Source organism: Molothrus aeneus, chromosome 9 (assembly GCF_037042795.1).
Source record: "Molothrus aeneus isolate 106 chromosome 9, BPBGC_Maene_1.0, whole genome shotgun sequence".
Classification (NCBI taxonomy): Eukaryota; Metazoa; Chordata; class Aves; order Passeriformes; family Icteridae; genus Molothrus; species Molothrus aeneus.
The window spans coordinates 6,524,830-6,541,689 of NC_089654.1; the positions used below are offsets into that span (position 1 = coordinate 6,524,830).

Sequence of the window (16,860 nt, forward strand, 5' to 3'; positions counted from 1 at the left end):
CGGTGCTCTCGCTCCCCGCAGCAGCAGCAGCAGCAGCAGCAGCTTCACTCCCGCGGCCCCGCGCAGCCTCCGCGCAGCGGGCGGGCGCGATCCCGGCCGGCGGCCGCCCCCGGCGGCGGCGGCTCCGGAGCATCCAGGAGGGCGGCGGGCGGCGCGGGGGGGCTGCCGCGAACCGCCGCCCGCGCTCAGGGCGTGGAGGAGCCGCGGCGCGGAGCCGTCTCCGCCGTCGTCCCTCCGCTGGGGTCTCTCCGCCGGGGTCTCTCCGCCGCTGTCCGCGCTCCGCCGGGCGCTCCCCGGGACAGCCGCTGCTCCCGCCGCGGCCGCGGGGCGCGGGCAGAGCTCCTGGCGGGGGCAGGGGCTGCGCTGGTGCCGCCGCTGCCCCGGCCCGGCCGCGCTCGCAGCCGCACTGACAGCCCCGCTCGCCTCCTCTTCCAACTTCGCAAATAAAGCTGCACTTGCCGGTCTGCGGCCGCCGTCTCCGCCCGCGGCTTTGCACTCCCCCTTTTTTAAGCGCAAACAATCGCTACTTCTGTTTCCTAAGGACACGAAGCCGGTTTCTCTCTCCTTTTTTTTTTCCCCCTTCTTTTTTTTTTTTTTTTTTTTTTTTTTAACCTCATCAGCTTTTTTTGAAAAGAAAAAAAATTTGAGCGCTTTTTGAGTTGAAACACCCGCCCACATTTTAACGGCAGAGATTTAAGGAGGCGCGGCGGAGTTCGGGCAGGAAGGCCTGCAGCGGCTCCCGCCCGCCCCTCGCCCGGCCCCGCCGCGCTCCGGCCGCCGCCGCAGCTTCGCGGCTCCCGGTGCCGTCCCCTCGCCGCGCAGCCCGGGCACGGCTCCGCCACGGCCAGCGCAGCCCGGCTGCTTTTAGGAGCAGCGCTGCTGAGGCCTAGGGGGTGAAAATGAAAGGAAAAGGAGGCTGTAGCAGCGGGAGCCGCCGCACCCCGGCGGGAGGAGCGGGATCGGGGGAGCTGGGCAGGCGGGAGGGCGGCCTCTGCCGCGGCGCTGCCCGGAGCTTCTCCCCGGCGGTCTCCACCTGCCCGCCGGGGGAGCGGAGCCGGCTGCGGTGCCGGTCCCGGCCCCTTCGCCCTGGCTGGGCGCCCCGCGGGCAGCGGCTCCGCGCTCGGGCCGCCCCGGCAGCGGCGCGGGCTCCTCTCCCATCCCGAGGACAAGGTCAAGGATGAAGGGTCAATGTCAAGTTGTCTTAACGGTGGAAGGCGACCGTCCACGAGAGCGCTCCTTGCTCCCCGCGTTTCTGGTGTCCTTGATTGATTCGGAAGTGCCATTTTGAAGGGGAGCCGCGCCCGGGCACCAAGAAGACGCGAGGACTTCGCTTTTCCTTCCCAGGGCGAAGTGAGGATGGTACAGGACGGGGATGTCACCGCCACTCTGCCTAACAGTGTTTAGTGTCTTAAAGTGCTTTAATGGCTGGATTGCTTTAGGTTTCAGGGACCCTCGGAGGACTGCGTTCTGCCAAGCGAACCCTCCGAGAGGTAAGCAGCGATGTCATGGCTCCCTGATAAGCACACGTAACCCATCGCTCGCAGGGGCAATCTGCACGTCTGTTTTCTGCGTGGACGCCACGGGAAAGTGATTTTTGAATGTAAACAGGCGAGACAGCTCGGGGAGGTGCGTTAGGGAGGGAACCTGCGGTGGTTACAGCTCCTGCAGCGCTGCCCTGCGGGGGGAACCTGCGGCTGGCAGCCGGGCCGGGGCCTGAGTCGGGGCCGCCGCCGTCAGACAGAGCCGGTTCTACAGCCGTGGATCTGCAGCTGAACGAAGCCAGACTTCTGTATCTGGCTTTCCTCTCAGCTTCGGTTGCTTTTTGCTTTGCAGTTGTATTTTCCTGTACTGATTCCCCCATCCACGCTTATTTGCGAGTATCACAAAGGTGACAAGTGTGAGCTGCCTACACACGAAGCAGGGAAAACAGCTTTGTTCAGTTTACCAACTGATCCTCCACTCCTATTCCCACTAAAGGAGAGAAAAAACACGTGTATTTTAAGGGCCTCATTGTGGTAATTCTCGTCCAGAAGCAACAGTGCTTTTTTCCCTTCTTTTTTCCCATTTTTTAAAAGCGAAAATGTTAACGATAACTTCCCTCAAAGTTAGCTCCAGAAATATATCTATGCAAGTAGCATCTGTTTATTCAAATACAGTTGCTTTCTGCATAAAGAGGGAATTTATATGTAAAACTTGGATTATTCAGTCAGATGGCTTATAAATTACTTATTTTGTGACTAATTACTGCATAAAATCCCCAGGCTTTGGTGGTGTTACCTGTTGCTAACTTAGTGCAAAATTAGACCTGCAAATATTACAACAGTCTCACACTATTCTTTTGTTGGTTTATGGTTCAGAATAAAGCTTCCATCTTCTGTTAATCACACCACATAGCAAAATAATTAAGTAAAGTGTAGCTGCAGTGCTGCAGGCCTCCTGCAAGTAAAGCTGCCTGGCCAGAAAATGCCACCAAACTTCCTCTGCCGTGCAGGTCTGTCAAAAGTCTTTGCAGAAAGCAGTTCGTTAATCCTGATCATTTCCTCTCACGAGTGATAAAGATACTCCACCTAAAACAGAGAGATTTGTCCTGATCGGCTCCAGAACCAGCAGAAAAAAACCCCAAGAAACCAGCCAGAAACAACTTCTGGAGGGAGATATTATCACTGGGCATTATAAGGAGTAAAATAATCTGCTCCCTAATTTGTCTCTCACTCGTTGGAGGATAAAACCCACCTCTAATGGCTCAGAGAGGCTGTGAGAAGGCAAACAGAAACTTTAGCTGTGACTTGAATGTGAACTTCCTGAGATGTGGGGCACGTGCAGCTTTTCACCTTTTCTTCATGTTCTGGATCAGATCCTTCCTGTTTTGATCTAATATAGATATCATTATTTAAAATATGACTGTAATAGACATGAACGCCGTGGAACTAATCTTGACAACATACCTATAACTTCAATTTGTGCCAGGAATGAATTGGCTTTAATCCAATTGCTAAAACTCGCTTTTCAGCCTTTATTATAGTTACTCTCTAGTAATGTGTGGGTGGATTTGTTTGTAATTTAGCATAGGCTGTCCCTGGCATTGCACCATACCTTCTACTTAGTACAGAACTGTCTGTAACATCAAACTGGGGGGTAAAAAAAAAAAAGGTGCAGGTGTGAGGGCAATTAATTTATCATCCCTCCGGTCGGTGGTGGGGAGTTCTCATTGTTAAGCTCACGTCAGCGGGCAATAAAAACCTTTTGGCGAGCCCTGCCAACACAAACTAGAGCAGGAACACGGTAAAACGTAAAAACCCAGCTTCTCTGGCACTGTGGCTTCGCATCCTAAGTGGCGTTTCCATGCGGCCTCAGCCCGCCCGGAGCGCCGCCGCCGCCGCCAGAACTCAGCCAGGCAGCAGCGTCCGCAGCAGGCTCTAAACCATCGCCAGGGCTTCTCTGGGGATCACGGAGCCTCCTGAAGGCACAGCCGAGCTTCCCCTGCGCCCCTCTCCGCGCGCAGCGCTTGTCCGCGTTGGCGCCGGGCTCCCCCCGCAGCTCGCCCCGGGGCCGGCGGGGCAGGGAGCTGGGATAGTCTGCGAAACCCCCTGTGAGCCCGCGGATGGACCAGAGAAACAATAAAGAACGCTGCTTCCTACACCCGGCAGAATATCTTGATTCAAAGGTATCATAATGTAGCGTTGTTAGCTGACAGAAAGCTGCTTGATGAATCCGTGACCTCAGCTACAACATGCACAGGACACTTAAAGCAGCAGAGCAAAACAGAATTAGCAAATTGGCGTCCAAAAGTGTGTTTTGTGTCGGTGCTAAGGGGGTACACGAACATCAGGTTGTAGGAGGCAGACTTAACATCAGTTAGATTTGCATTACTTAAAGCAGGTTTATTTGCGGTATATAATAGAACGGCATCTTACAGTGCTGCTGGAGTGCTAAGCCTGAGCGAGGGCCGCTGTGCAGATCACGGTGTGCTGGCTCAGAAAAACTTGCGGAAAATGCATTTTCTTCTTTTGAGCCAAGTCGGAACCCGGGGGAAATGTCGCTGCTACCCCGAGCGCCGGGTGATGCGGGCCCTGCCGGGCGTGCGGGGCACCGGGCGGGCACCGCGTCCCGGGGGAGCCGAGGGGACGCGAACCGCTGCATCCAGCGAAACCAGCGCGGTCACGGGGCGCGGATGGAGGGAAAGGGGCAAGGACGGATGGATGGATGGACGGATGGAGGGAGGGATGGATGCCCCGCTCCCGCACAGAGAGGCAGGGCCGCGCTCCGCCCGGCAGCTGCAGCGGCCCGCGTTTCCCCGCGCCGCCCGGGCACGGCTGCAGCCAGCTCCCCTCAGAGCCGTTAGGCCGCAGCCGGCGGCGAAGCCCAGCCCGGACACCTCGCGCCGCGGCCGGGCCCGGGGAGCCGCCAAACCCCGGCACGGGACGTGAGGCTGTGTCCGCCTCGCTGTGGCAGCTCCGGCCGGGCCGGGGCTCCCCGCTGCGCTCCGGTGCCGCCGGGTCCCGGTCCCGGCTCGGTCCCGCCCCCGGCTCCGGGAGCGCTTGACAGGCGGGCAGTCACGTGGCGGCCGCAAAGCGCCTCTTTGCGACCTCAATGACAGGCAAAATGTGCGACACAGGCGCTGTGGAGGCAGGCGGGGAGCGGCGCTGCCTCCTCCTCCTCCTCCTCCTCCTCCTTCTTCTCCTCCTCCTCCTCCTCCTTCCCGGGCCAGCGGCTGAGGCAGCGCTGCCCGCTCCCGGCCCCGCGCCCGGCCCGCCGCTCTCCTGCCTCCTCCCCTGCTCGGCCCCGGCAGGGGCAGCCCGGGGGCGCCGCGGGAGCCCGAGCGCAGCGCGGCGCCTCCATGAGCTCCTGAGCTCCCACCCTGCCCCGTCCTCCCCGCGGCAGCGGCTCCAGGTGCGCGGGTCCGAGCAGAGCCGGGACACAGCTGGCTGCAATGGCGTCCAACATGGACCGAGAAATGATATTGGCTGATTTCCAGGTAAATTTCAAGCCGCCGCCACACAGCCGTGGCCTCTCGCTGCTTTTCTCTTTCTCCTCGTTGCTGTGCTGCTTGTTCTTTGTGGGGAGGTCCGGGCTGGTGGGTGTGAAGCCCACCCTCTGAAGCCTCCGCTCTCTCTTTCCTTCTTTTTTTGTTTGTCAGAAATGGGGAGCGTGTGCCCTCTTCTCTCAAGGTGCGTGAACAAAATGTCTTCTTTAACTTAGAGAGTTTCAGTTTTTAATTGATAAAATAAAGCTTTTTCATCCACTTTGCTCGTTCCTACCCTGTGCAACCACCCAGGCCCTGGGACAGCTGTGAGGCAGCTCACTTGGAAGAGGCAAATGCCAGGGAGGATACAAAACTCATCAGTCCACATGATTTGTCACAATGTTTGTAGTGAATCACTTGCTGGTACTACAGATTAGTGCTGAACAGAGGTGTTTCCATTCCAGCATCAACACTAAACTCCATGGTTGCCTCAGCCTATGACTGTTGTGATGACGGTAAAACTCTTCCCACCCCATTCCAAACAGCAGCGTGTTTGTGTGGAAGGGAGGAATATCCTCTTCCAAGTTGTTTGTTACCTTTCCTTCCCTTACAAAGGGGTTGTAATTTAATTTCAGACTTCTATATCTTATCCCCAGAATAAAGTCCTTCTGTAAGTGAAAGTGATGTGTTTAGGAGCATATATTATTTCTTGATATTGCTTGTTTTATATTGTTTTCCTAAGACCAAGTGAAAAAGTGGAGGATACCTGCATTTGAAATAGTGGGGGGAGCCAAACACATCTGGGAAAGGAATCAGATGATATTTGAATATACTTTTTTAATATTTGCTTTTTAATCCATCTGGGTTTTTTTAAGCTCTGTCCATTTGCAGTGGTTGTTCTTACATGGGTTGGCACTTGGATATCCTTGGATTGATTTGTAAAACTGCCATCTGTATGTTCAGCTTCTTAAAATGCAGTGAAACTATTTCATTTAGTTGAAAAGAAAAAAAAAATAATCCCACCAATTCACTCTGTGTGTGTGTTTCTTTGGAGCTACAGGTAGGGTGACTGTGGTGTGCACAATAATTCCTGTGTATTATGTAATTAAGTAATTCCTCTGTTGCAAAAGGTACCAGGTATCTCACTGATGTAACCCATGGAGTTCCCAGCTGGTAACAGGGAACTGTCATCCCCTCCTGTACCCCATATCTTACACCTGTGTTCATTAAAATGCTTATCAAATGTTACTATATTGACACTACTTTGTTGTGTATGTAAGGGATGACATCCCAATTTTAGGGCTGGGATTTCACAAAGGAGTTTTTCCAGGAACAGCACACTGTGTGAAAGGAAACTGGGACCCCAATTCTGCATTCATACCTGTGGGAACAGATTCTTATGGGATCCCACATTATTACCTGAACTTAGAATCAGGAATCCCAGAAGATGAGATTAGTGGCTGGCGAATTTAAGATTATTTGTTTAACAGAATTTTCAATACAGATTTAGACTTTGCAGGTGATTTTTGCTATTTTGCAGTATTGTTGGATTTTGAAACCATTAATAAAAGTGTAAGAGCAACTGCAGTGTTTGGTACCATGAAGACAAGTAAGTATCATTGCAAACTTGCAGGTGGGTGGTGGAGTCACAGAAGCCAGTTTTAGATCAAGGGTGGATGACATAATGTGTCTGAACCTCGGACACAGGAAATATTTTATCATATACCAATCCTTGCTTAAAAAGAACCCAAACATTTTCCTCTTGTATTTCAGCAGACAACTTTGTTTTCCTGTTTCATTGTATTTCTTTTTAAGATTATATCAAGTGTCTACCTGATTTTGAAGTACTGAACTGTTAATTGTCACGCTGTTAAAGATTCAGATTAGTAAAGGACAATGTCAGTCATTATTAGGCCTTGAATCTGTAGGCTGTTACAAAACAGTCAAGGTTTTTGGGTCTTTTAAGTACTTGGTGGAATTGCAACTCATTCACTAAGAATTTAAAATGGAGAATAAAACATTATGTGCAAAGTAATTCTGCATGATTTTCCCTCCTATATTTTCTGTACCTTTTAATTAATAAATATGTTTCTCAGAGTTCTGCTGCCATCTTCTATGTTTATGTGAGGTGTCTTATTGAAAAATGGTGCACACAGTGAAAATTTCAAAAGCAATTCTTTGTAGTTTAGTTCAGCTAATCTTTGGTGAATTAAATTGGGAAGGAAACTTCCATCACCATTTCACCCTCACTTTTCCCAAGTTGTGTTTAAGGGGGATAGAGTAGTGGTCTTTAAACTTCTGAAAGTTGAAAGGGTTTTCTCTCCCCATTAAAAAAAAAAAAAGAAATGAAATCATAATTGTACTGATGCTTGATGCTTTTGTGAAGCTTTCATGGATTTATTTAGTATCTTCCAGAGTTATTAGGGGTTTTGCCTTGGGTTTCAGCTAGAGCAAGAATTTGTATTGCATTTGTTTTTTTCTTTTTAGCTCTGATTGTAGTAACAGGTTACTTCTGCATTTGGAGGTACTAAAGAGAATTACTTCTTTTTAGAAAGTATTTTGCATATATGTTTAAATTTATATATTTTATACATATATATATACACACACACAAAGCCATGGTATTTTATGAAATATTTTGAGTATAGAGTAAGGCACAGTGAGTGATCTACCAAAATATTTTTGCCTAATGTCTCAGAACAATTTAAGCCTGTTCTGTGTGGTTTATAATTATTTTCTTTTCCTCTCCTTTTTAACGAGGCTACTGTGTGCTACCCAAGGAGCACAAAATACGTATTCATGCATGTGGGCTGTATAAGCAACCTGCCTAACTCTTCCTTCTTAGGCCCACACTTAGGAAAGATTATGCAGAAGCTTTGCTTTGTGTGTGAGTAGCCTGATTGTTTTCAGTGGAAGTAGCTGGTGTGGAGTTCAGTGCACAAACAAGTTTTAGCTTTTTTTGCTAAATGCAATTCAGAACTTCTCCACAAAGTGTCATTGGCATAAAGGAAAAACTCCATAGGAAAAAGCACACCAGCTTGTTTTAGTAGCATAAATTCTTCAGAAAGGTAGCTGCATGTGAATTGGTAAGTGATGCTGCAACATACTTCACATACTGGGGGAAATAAGGGCATATAATTTATACCAATTTTTTAACAACTGTTCTGTTGTTTGTTGTGTTTAACTGCAAAGTGTGCTTCCATCTTCAGTGGGATACCCAGCTGCTCCCATGGTACAAATACACTCATGATCTCTTGCAGTTTGGGCTCTGCTTTTCACTATAAAGAAAACAGATTTTTTTTTTCTTTTTAAATTGTAAAATTTAGTTACACAGAGCTTCATTTAATTGACATAGATTGGTCTTCATTCCCAAAGTTTAACTTTGAGTATTGGCAGAAGTGTCAGATACTGATGTTTTTGCACACTAGCACTTTTGCTTTTGTTTTTACAGCTTCACTTAGGATTGGAACTAAAATTAGCGAGAATATCTTCTTGTCCTCATAAGTTATGTTCTCCTATAGGACCCCTTTATTCATGCTGTGTACTTGTCCTCACAACATCCTAAATGTGGAGTGGGCCTAAGGGTTGCAGTGTTGTGGGGTTGCCAGCTCCTGTGTGTCCATGTATTACAAGAATATCTGTCACTCTGGAGCTTCAGGAGGAAATTCTTCAAAGAATTCATGTTTTTCATTGACCAAATAATGGTCAGGATTTGGTCAGGGTGGGAGGATTTCAGAGTGAAATGACAGAACTCAAAAATCCTTGCTTTCATTGAGACAATGGATTTCTAGTAGTTTTCTTCTTCCCTCTTTCATCTATGTTCATTGTGAAACCAAGGTATGTGCTTTATTTTTTCCTTTTCCAAAATTTTTAAAAACTGGATAGTAGACTACTTCTGTGTGATTCACACACTTGTGTATAAAAATGTCTTTTTTTTTTTTCAAACTTCAACTTTCTGTCAATCTCTTTCATAAAACAGGTTGTGGGAGGAGCAAGGGGGATTTGGGAAGAGAGAACCTCATTGCCATCAGTTTGCAGCAAAGTGAGAAAGCATGCTAAATGGTTGTGTTTTAAATTATAAAATTGGCCATGACAGTGATACATCAGTTTATTACTTTTTGTTTTGCTTGTTTTTGAAGATTTAATTGTAATTCAATCTACTTGTTTCCTTCTGGAATGGTAAAAATTAAAGAAACTGGAGAATCTTTTCACCTGGAGGTTAACACAGTGCTGTTAAATAACTGACAAGATAAAGTTTTTGGTTTGGTTTGTTTTTTTTCTGTTCCTGTCTGCTTCAGCCCTGTAGGAGATTATTTCAGTTGTGAACAGTTTTCACTGTCCAACAGTCTGTGTGTATGTGCAGAATTGACATTTGTATACATTTTTTTAAGGGTGCTAAGTGAGCTTTGCTTTCCTCTGTGCTTGTTGGCATGGTGGGTCAGGTTTTCTGTCATTTTAATTTATTGCCACTATAAAGATTTGATGGGTGGAAAAGGTGGGCAGATACAGGAATAGCTTCAAGTTCACACCCTTGATTCTGGCCCTGGACTGTGACTTAGGGTGGGGGCTGGAAAGTGTTTCAAACATTTCTGTAAGGATAAACCACTCACTGTGGGTTCTGAACAAATCTCAAAGTGGATGTCCTTAATATTAATTTCTGAAAGAAAAAGACATGTTAAGGTGCTGGGGCAGAAAGGGCTGTTCTTGCTTTCTTTGCAGGGTTTCAGTGGAGTGTTTGGGAATTTGGAACAAGGCTCTCAACAAAAGGTTGTTGCTGAAGAGAGTTCCAGTCAAAGTTTGAACATAAGCTGGAGGATTCTCTCCAAAGATTTAAAGTTCTTGGAGGCCTACATTTTCATCAGAAGGTCTCCCTATATACCTGGGTGTACATTTGTTCAGATCTGTCTGAGCTTAAAGCTCAGTCTTAGTCAAACCAAAACCTCTCTGTAGTGTGGCCTCTCTGTAGAATGTGGAGTTGCAGTGGGTGCTGAACTGAGCTCTGCAGATCTCTCCACAGTAGCTGGAAGGAAATCCAGAACTCCAGAGGTTGGAAATCAGGGTTTGGGATAGACAGGTTTGTTTAACCAAACCTCCTGCTGGGTGTCTTTAGTTAAAAGTGGGCTTTGCTGGGTATCTCATAGTCAGGTGCCCAGATGCTCTGCACTGCTTCACCTGACCTGTTTTAATGGATATAGGTTACTGTATCTTTAGTTAAATTTTAAAATAGATAAGAGGACTGTTTTTCAGTGTAAAAAGAGGCCTTTAGGACACTGTAGGATGTTGAAGTTCATACTTGTGAGGCCTCTTAATTTGCATTTTGATTAGAATTCCTTTTAATCCTTGTTGGATTTTATCACATTATAATTTTATATTACCCAGTCAGTAACACCTTTGGAACTGGTAGCTGGACCTCTTGGTTTGGAACACAGTTGGTTTTGTTTGCTGTAAACGGCCCTAGGGCCAAGAGACGTGATAAAAACATACTGCATGCTTAGTGTGTTCTTCTTGGTTTTTGCCATTTTCACTGTCTGCTACCAGTCACTTCTGCCATCACTTCTATTAATTTATTCCTTGTGGGTTTTGGAGTTTCATTTCTTTAGATACGTTTAGGCTCAGTTGTCATCACAAAGGTCAGGTTCATCAGAACAAGGCTAATTGATTTACTGGCCTCTAAACTGAAGGTGAAGTGGGTTCCAGAGTCACAAATAAGAAGTTGGAGTAAGAGTGGTGTCCTTTTAGAAACATAACTTGGATAGTCTCACTGATAGCTCTTCACGGAAACGCCAGTTAATTTCTCTGATGTAAGGGCAGACAGTTAATTAGAAATACTAACTGACATTTGTAGAAAAGAAAGAGGCTACTTTGGCTATGATTTGTGTGCATTACACTCCTGCTGTAGGAACCTGAATAATTTACCACTGGAGCACCAATTTGTCTTTAGAAAGAGGTTTATTCTGGTTTTTTCATTCAATTACCTTGAAAAGACTCTTGACATCATAGTAATCATGTCACCATTTCCATCAGCCCATTCATATAGGTATTTGGGTTAGTAGGTCACTGAAACAGATTGAGAGGTGGTAGCTGTAGGATCCTTTTTCAAATGCCATGACAACCAGTACTAATTATAATATTGAAATTAATAATTATATGTACTCCCAAAGGCTAGGAATGGACTTTCATTGAAAGATACTGTGCAAATTGTCATATTGAAAATACCACATGGCTAATATGTCTTAGTAAGCAGGGATCAATTACAGTAAACTTTACACTTACTGAGTTCATATTTCTGTGTGGAAGGAGGTGTGGGAGAGGATGAGCATTTGAGCCATTTGCTACATGTCTTAAGGGGCCTTGAGAATCTCCCATCTTGAGAATATTGTGTTGGAGCTGGAAAGCCTGAAAGGGCAGAGTTTTGCTCTGTATTTGGGCAGTTCTTATGATTCAGTTACCATTGCAAGCCTAGTTTTCACACACTTCCACACTAGAAGTACAAGGTAGCTTTTTAGAGGAACTACATGGCAAATCTTTGACAGGATCTCATATTTTTCTAGTCAGTGAATAAATTTGTGCATATGTGGGGCAGCCATTAGATGAGTCCTTTCCTTTAACTACTGTAGGAACTAGAATAAAAGGCCTGGGGAAGTACCTAACATTTTACTCGTCCCTCATTATTTGGATGAAAGGAAATGACATTCTTACTGGCTGGATTGATACCTACTAATTAAGTCCATTTTTTAGAGTTGACTAGTTAATGTGCAATTGTAAAAAGAAACTGCTCAAAGAGGAAATCAAGGCCTTCATGTATGCATGACATGTTGTTTGGTCTATTGAAATAGTCATCTACTGGTCCTCTATGTCTGACTGGTTGAGCAGGTCTTTGTTCCACAACAGTAGTTAATGCTTTCAAAAGATAAGTCATTAAAGCTGAAGTTCTTAAGAAACATTTTGAAACTAGAACAGAATACGTTAGCCCTTGGGTTATTTTATATATGTTTCCTTTTTAACTATTGCAGAAAACAATTTATAAAGACAAGAACACTGAAACTGAGTCACTTCTATAATTTTTTTTTTTCTAAAGGTCAGGTTGTTTGTGTGAGCAAATACCAAAGGTGCCATATCAGCTCAGATCGAAGACCCAGCTGACCTAATGTCTTTTCTACAGCAGTGGCTGGTCCTTAGGAAAGAGCTGAAAGAAACAGGATGTGAATGGATTTACCTCATCCTAGTTTCTGGAAGTCAGCATTTTGAAAGCTTGATGATGTTGTTGTAAAGCTTGATGAGTTTGTTGTAAAACTTTGGAAATAAACTGTGCCAGCTTGAGTTAGTCTTGTGTTCTTCAACTGGCTGAGTTCTTGAGAGACATTTGAGTAGTTTTGTGATATGTGAGTTTGCTCTATAGAAGCTGTGTTCACTTTTCCTCAGTGTGTCGTATACATGTACATACTAAGCCTATTCTATGTAGTTTATTGGAATTTCTGCTGTTTCTTATTAGTACAGAAGTCAAATTTGAGCTGTAGAAATATTAACCCCTAATGGTTTGCACCACAACACAGGGAATGTGGTGTTGATTTCACCTTTAATCAAACTGATTTAAAGAGGAGTCTGCTGTGAAAAACTTAAATATAAGTTCCTTTAGAGTTTTGGGGACTCTCACAAATCTAGTGGTTTGCTCTGTGTGTCTCTGCTGACATTTTAGGATGAGAGTGTTGTCAGTACAGATCAGCTGTGTTACAGGATGGTCTCAAAGTTCCTCAGTAGTGGGTATCAGTGCACAGAATTCATGTAGCTTTTCTGATATGCCCTTACCTTCTTTGAATACTTCTTTACTGTTTTCTTCCTTTGGTCCCACTGACTCCCTGTCAGGCTTTCTTGCCTGATGCTTTTAAAAGCTTATATAATATTAATAAAGCTGTTTTTTTTTTTTTTGTTTTTTGTTTTGTTTTTTTGTTTTTTTTTGTTTTGTTTTGTTTTTGTTGTTTTTTTTTTGTTTGTTTGTTTTTTTGTTTTTTTTTTTTTTCTTTTCAGCCCTTGTTGGCCTGTGCTATTGGTATGACCTGTACTTGGAGTTTGAATGTGCTGCTGTTTCCCTGCTCTGGATGCCTGTTGGTTTTGGCTGGGGTAGAGTTAATTTTCTTCCCAGTGGCTGTTACGGGGCTCTGCTTTGGATTTGTGCTGAACAGAGTTGATAATAAGGAGATGTTTTTGTTTTTGCTGAGCAGAGTTTGCTCAGAGCCCAGGCTTTTGCTGCTTCTTGTTCTGCTACACTAGGAAGGGGTTGAGGGTGCACAGGAAGTTGGGACAGGGGACCCAAACTGACCAAAGGGATTTTCCAGACCATCTGACATCATGCTTGGTGTATGAAGTGGGGGGAAGAAAGAGGAAGAGAGGATCTTCAGAGTGTTGGTGTTTGTCTTCCCAAGTAACCACTACATGTGGTGGGACCCCGTTGTCCTGGAGGTGGCTGAACACTTGCCTGCCCATGGGAAGCAGGGAATTATTTCTTTTTGTAGCTTTGCTTGTGTGAGTGACTTTTGCTTTCCCTATTAAGCTGTCTTTATCTCAAACTGTGAGTTTTCCAGCTTTTACCCTTCTGATTCTCTACCTGGTCCCACTGCTGGGGCAGTGAGTGAGCAGTTCCATGGGGCTTGGCTGCTGGCTGGAGTTAAACCATGCCAATGCCTTTTCCAGGTTTTGAAGAGTATGTCTGTTTCTTGCTGTCCTGTTCTTCACAAAAAAATAAAAAGAGTGTTTGCAAAATGCTGACTAAAATATTCTTTTGTATGGATCAGTACTCTTCCTTTGTGTGCTTATCTAGAAAGTGGCTTTTATTTATTGTTGAGTTGTTTTTAAAATTCTGCTGCTTTTGAGATAATGAGGAGAAAGGAGATGAGTGCAAATGTGCAGCAAGCATTTGTTTGACCCATGCAATTATTTTCTTTTTTCCATCAGTTTTTCTTATGTGATACTGTAAGGGCAAAATGATTCAGGAAACCTTGGGGTTTTGCTTTCACTGACATCCTTAATAAAAGTATTAAACAAACACAGAAACTTTGGGATAATCCTAACTAAAACATGTTTGTAGTTGTTGGGTAAAGGCTGTCTTCAGTCCTCAGGAAAGACAAATGGGTTTGGTAGCGTAGGGTACTAATTAATGGGTACTGACTTTTGGTTTGTGTTTTAATTCAGTTTGACCACTGCTCTTTGTATGTAACGTGTGTGGCTTAAACACTGGAGTGTTAGCATGGGGCTTGGGAGGCTTGAGTTCATGTCTTGGCTCAGCTCATGGGCTTCCTAGGGATCTGCCTTCGTGGTATTCTGGAATCAGAATTTGCTCCAGAGTCTTGGGAGAGTTGACAGTCTGCTGGAATCCATTTGAACGTGGTTAGTGTGGTGCTGAGTGAGTTAGTTCTGCTGAGAAGTGGTTAGAGCTTCATGCTACCAGTTTAGACTTTGTCCCCAGCTTGCTTTGTTTGGAAGGCTTGCAGTCATCTCAGAGTATGGGCAAAGTTCACTCCTTTCTGCTTGGTAGCTACAGGTTGAAATGTCTTCTGTGACCTTCATAAATATTATTTTTCCTTCTCCCCTCTCCCTTCCCCACCTCGCTTTGCTTAAGGAGATGCTCAAATAGGAGAATGATGAAATTTGTAAGTAGTTGGGTGTGGGAATTAAAATGCGTTGGGCAAACTTTATTCTGGCATATTTGCCTAAACCCTTTCTTGATTTCTGATGCTGGTAAGTAAATTAGCTTGTTTTTGCTAAATGAACAGCTGGTGAATCTGCTTAATTTTTACCAGATGGTCTTCTGAGTATGAAAAAACAGAGAAGCATTCTTATCTTTTCAGTTAGATGCTTGCAGTAGGTGACCTTTCAGTCTGTGTCTTGGTCGATATGCCTGGATGTTGTTTTCTGAGTGTTTGTCTGAAACAGAAGTAAAAGTTAATTTAATAACCACGGATGACTCATATTAAGAACAGTCTCGATACACTGTTAGGGTTGTTGCAGGGTTAGAATGAGCAGGGATGGATGCCACAGAAGGGTGGAGCTGCTGAAGTCTGTGGAGGTGATCCTGATACTGGTGGCACTCTGGGAGGAGAAGAACTGAGGTACCAAAAAAATCTAAATTCTGAGTATCTGAATGTGCTGCATCTCTTAATAGCCCGGAAGGGAGTTCCACAGGCATCTTAAATTTGATATTATGGTACTAAAGCCTTTACTTGCTTGGCTAGGCATGTTGGCTTAACTTTACCTGGTTTGGGGGAAGAAGTGTTACACTTTGTTTCAGTAGCTTTGATGTAATCACCATTGCAACAGTGTATGTGTGAATTTAAAGAAAATTTTCTGACTTATTAACATGCCATGAGTGATTTAGTATCCTAAATCTTTCTGGGTTTGAGTGGATTTCTAGCTGATACAATCTGGAGCTAGCCTTGGTTCTTTATGGAGACTTGATATTTATCCTTGATTACTGAGCCATTCTCCTCATAATGGCTGGGCAAAAGAAGCAAAGTCCTATGCTTGACTCTAGAAAGAGGAAACTCGGGATTGGGTTGTTTAAAAATCTTGCATCTAGGAACCTGATTTTTGTTAGGAATCCTTAAGGATTTGTTAGGAATGCTTAAGGATTTTTCTAGAAGCAGTAGTAGCCACTTAGTGGGCTGTACAAGTGTTCTGGGAGTCTGAGGGAGGCCATTCTTTCTCATTGTTCAGGGGAGAGCACTGCTGCCAGGAGTACTGAGTTTGCCATCAGTCACTGCACTGACAAAGCAGAGCAAGTCCAGCGAAGGGTTACCTAGGAAGGGAGGAGGCTGGAGCATTTTTGTGTGAAAGGTGATGTTAAGGGAGCTGGCATTGTGTAGCCTGGGAGAGGAGGCTGCAGGAGGATCTAGTTCCTGTCTCAGTTGTACAGTGGGTGATAACAGACAATACAGAATCAAATTTCTCTTGCAGTTGGAGTGTGAGGGTGAGAGGCAATGGATATAGGTTACAGCTTGGGGAATTATAATTAAATATAAGGAAAAGCAATTCTCAGTGAAGGTGGTAAAGCACTGGAACAAAATGCCCAGAGAGGCTGTAGACTCCCTGTCTTTGGAGATATGCAAAACCTGGCAGGGAGTTGAAGTGTGTCTGTGAACTGTCTGGTTGTAATTGAAGAGGTGAATAAAGCAGTAAGGTAAATCTTGGTTCTTTTACACAGGAAATATGCAAGGAGATAGGTAATATCCTTTGCTGTAGCTCAAATGCTACTCAGAACAGCTCTGAGTGGTTTGTTGTTTTTAAGCTGCTGATCTGGGTAATTCAGCTGTCCTGAGCAGGTTTGTGGCCTGGACTCAAAGAGTTTTTCATGCTTTTAGTATCTCTCAATTTTTGAAGAGTAAGTTACCCAAGGGATAGTGAATTGATTTTTGACAATTTATGTTCTTTGGCAGCGTTTCTTATGTCTCTTGAAACCCTCATATATATTTATGGAATGGAGTTAACTCTAGGTGCTGTGCTCTATCTAGTGATAAAAATTTATTTGGTGCTTTCAAAAGTAAGCACTTCCTAGGGTGTTGTCTGTGCACTTGCAGGTGTGTTAGTGCTGACTTTCTGAGCTTTTGTAGGGCATCCCAGAGGGTGAAAGCTTTTCTTCCTAAGCAATCCTGTTGAATCTTTTGGTGCCTTCATGCAATTGTTTCTTTGGGCATTGTAGCATTTGGCTAAACATTGAAATGATGGACTGAGCTATAGATTATTTTGTTTTTAATCTGACTGTTACAGGAGTGAGTGGTACCCAATGCAATTCACAGCTGTCTGTGAATTACAGCCCTGGTTTTAATGGGCCTGAACCTGTTGTACAAAATGTTCTAGGCCTAATTTGGATTAGGTGGTCCCTTTTTGGAGAAAATACAGCTACTGTT

General features: G+C 45.0%; 1 protein-coding gene across 1 annotated transcript in view; it reads left to right on the forward strand.

Annotated features, from left to right (window-relative positions):
• Positions 1 to 4,758: 4,758 nt before the first annotated feature.
• Positions 4,759 to 16,860, forward strand: part of FAF1 (Fas associated factor 1) — a 145,967-nt gene continuing 133,865 nt past the window's right edge. The window contains exon 1 of the mRNA XM_066555616.1: positions 4,759 to 4,975. Within this exon, the coding sequence (XP_066411713.1) occupies positions 4,931 to 4,975 (45 nt within the window). The 5' untranslated portion in view covers positions 4,759 to 4,930. The remainder of the gene's footprint in view (positions 4,976 to 16,860) is intronic.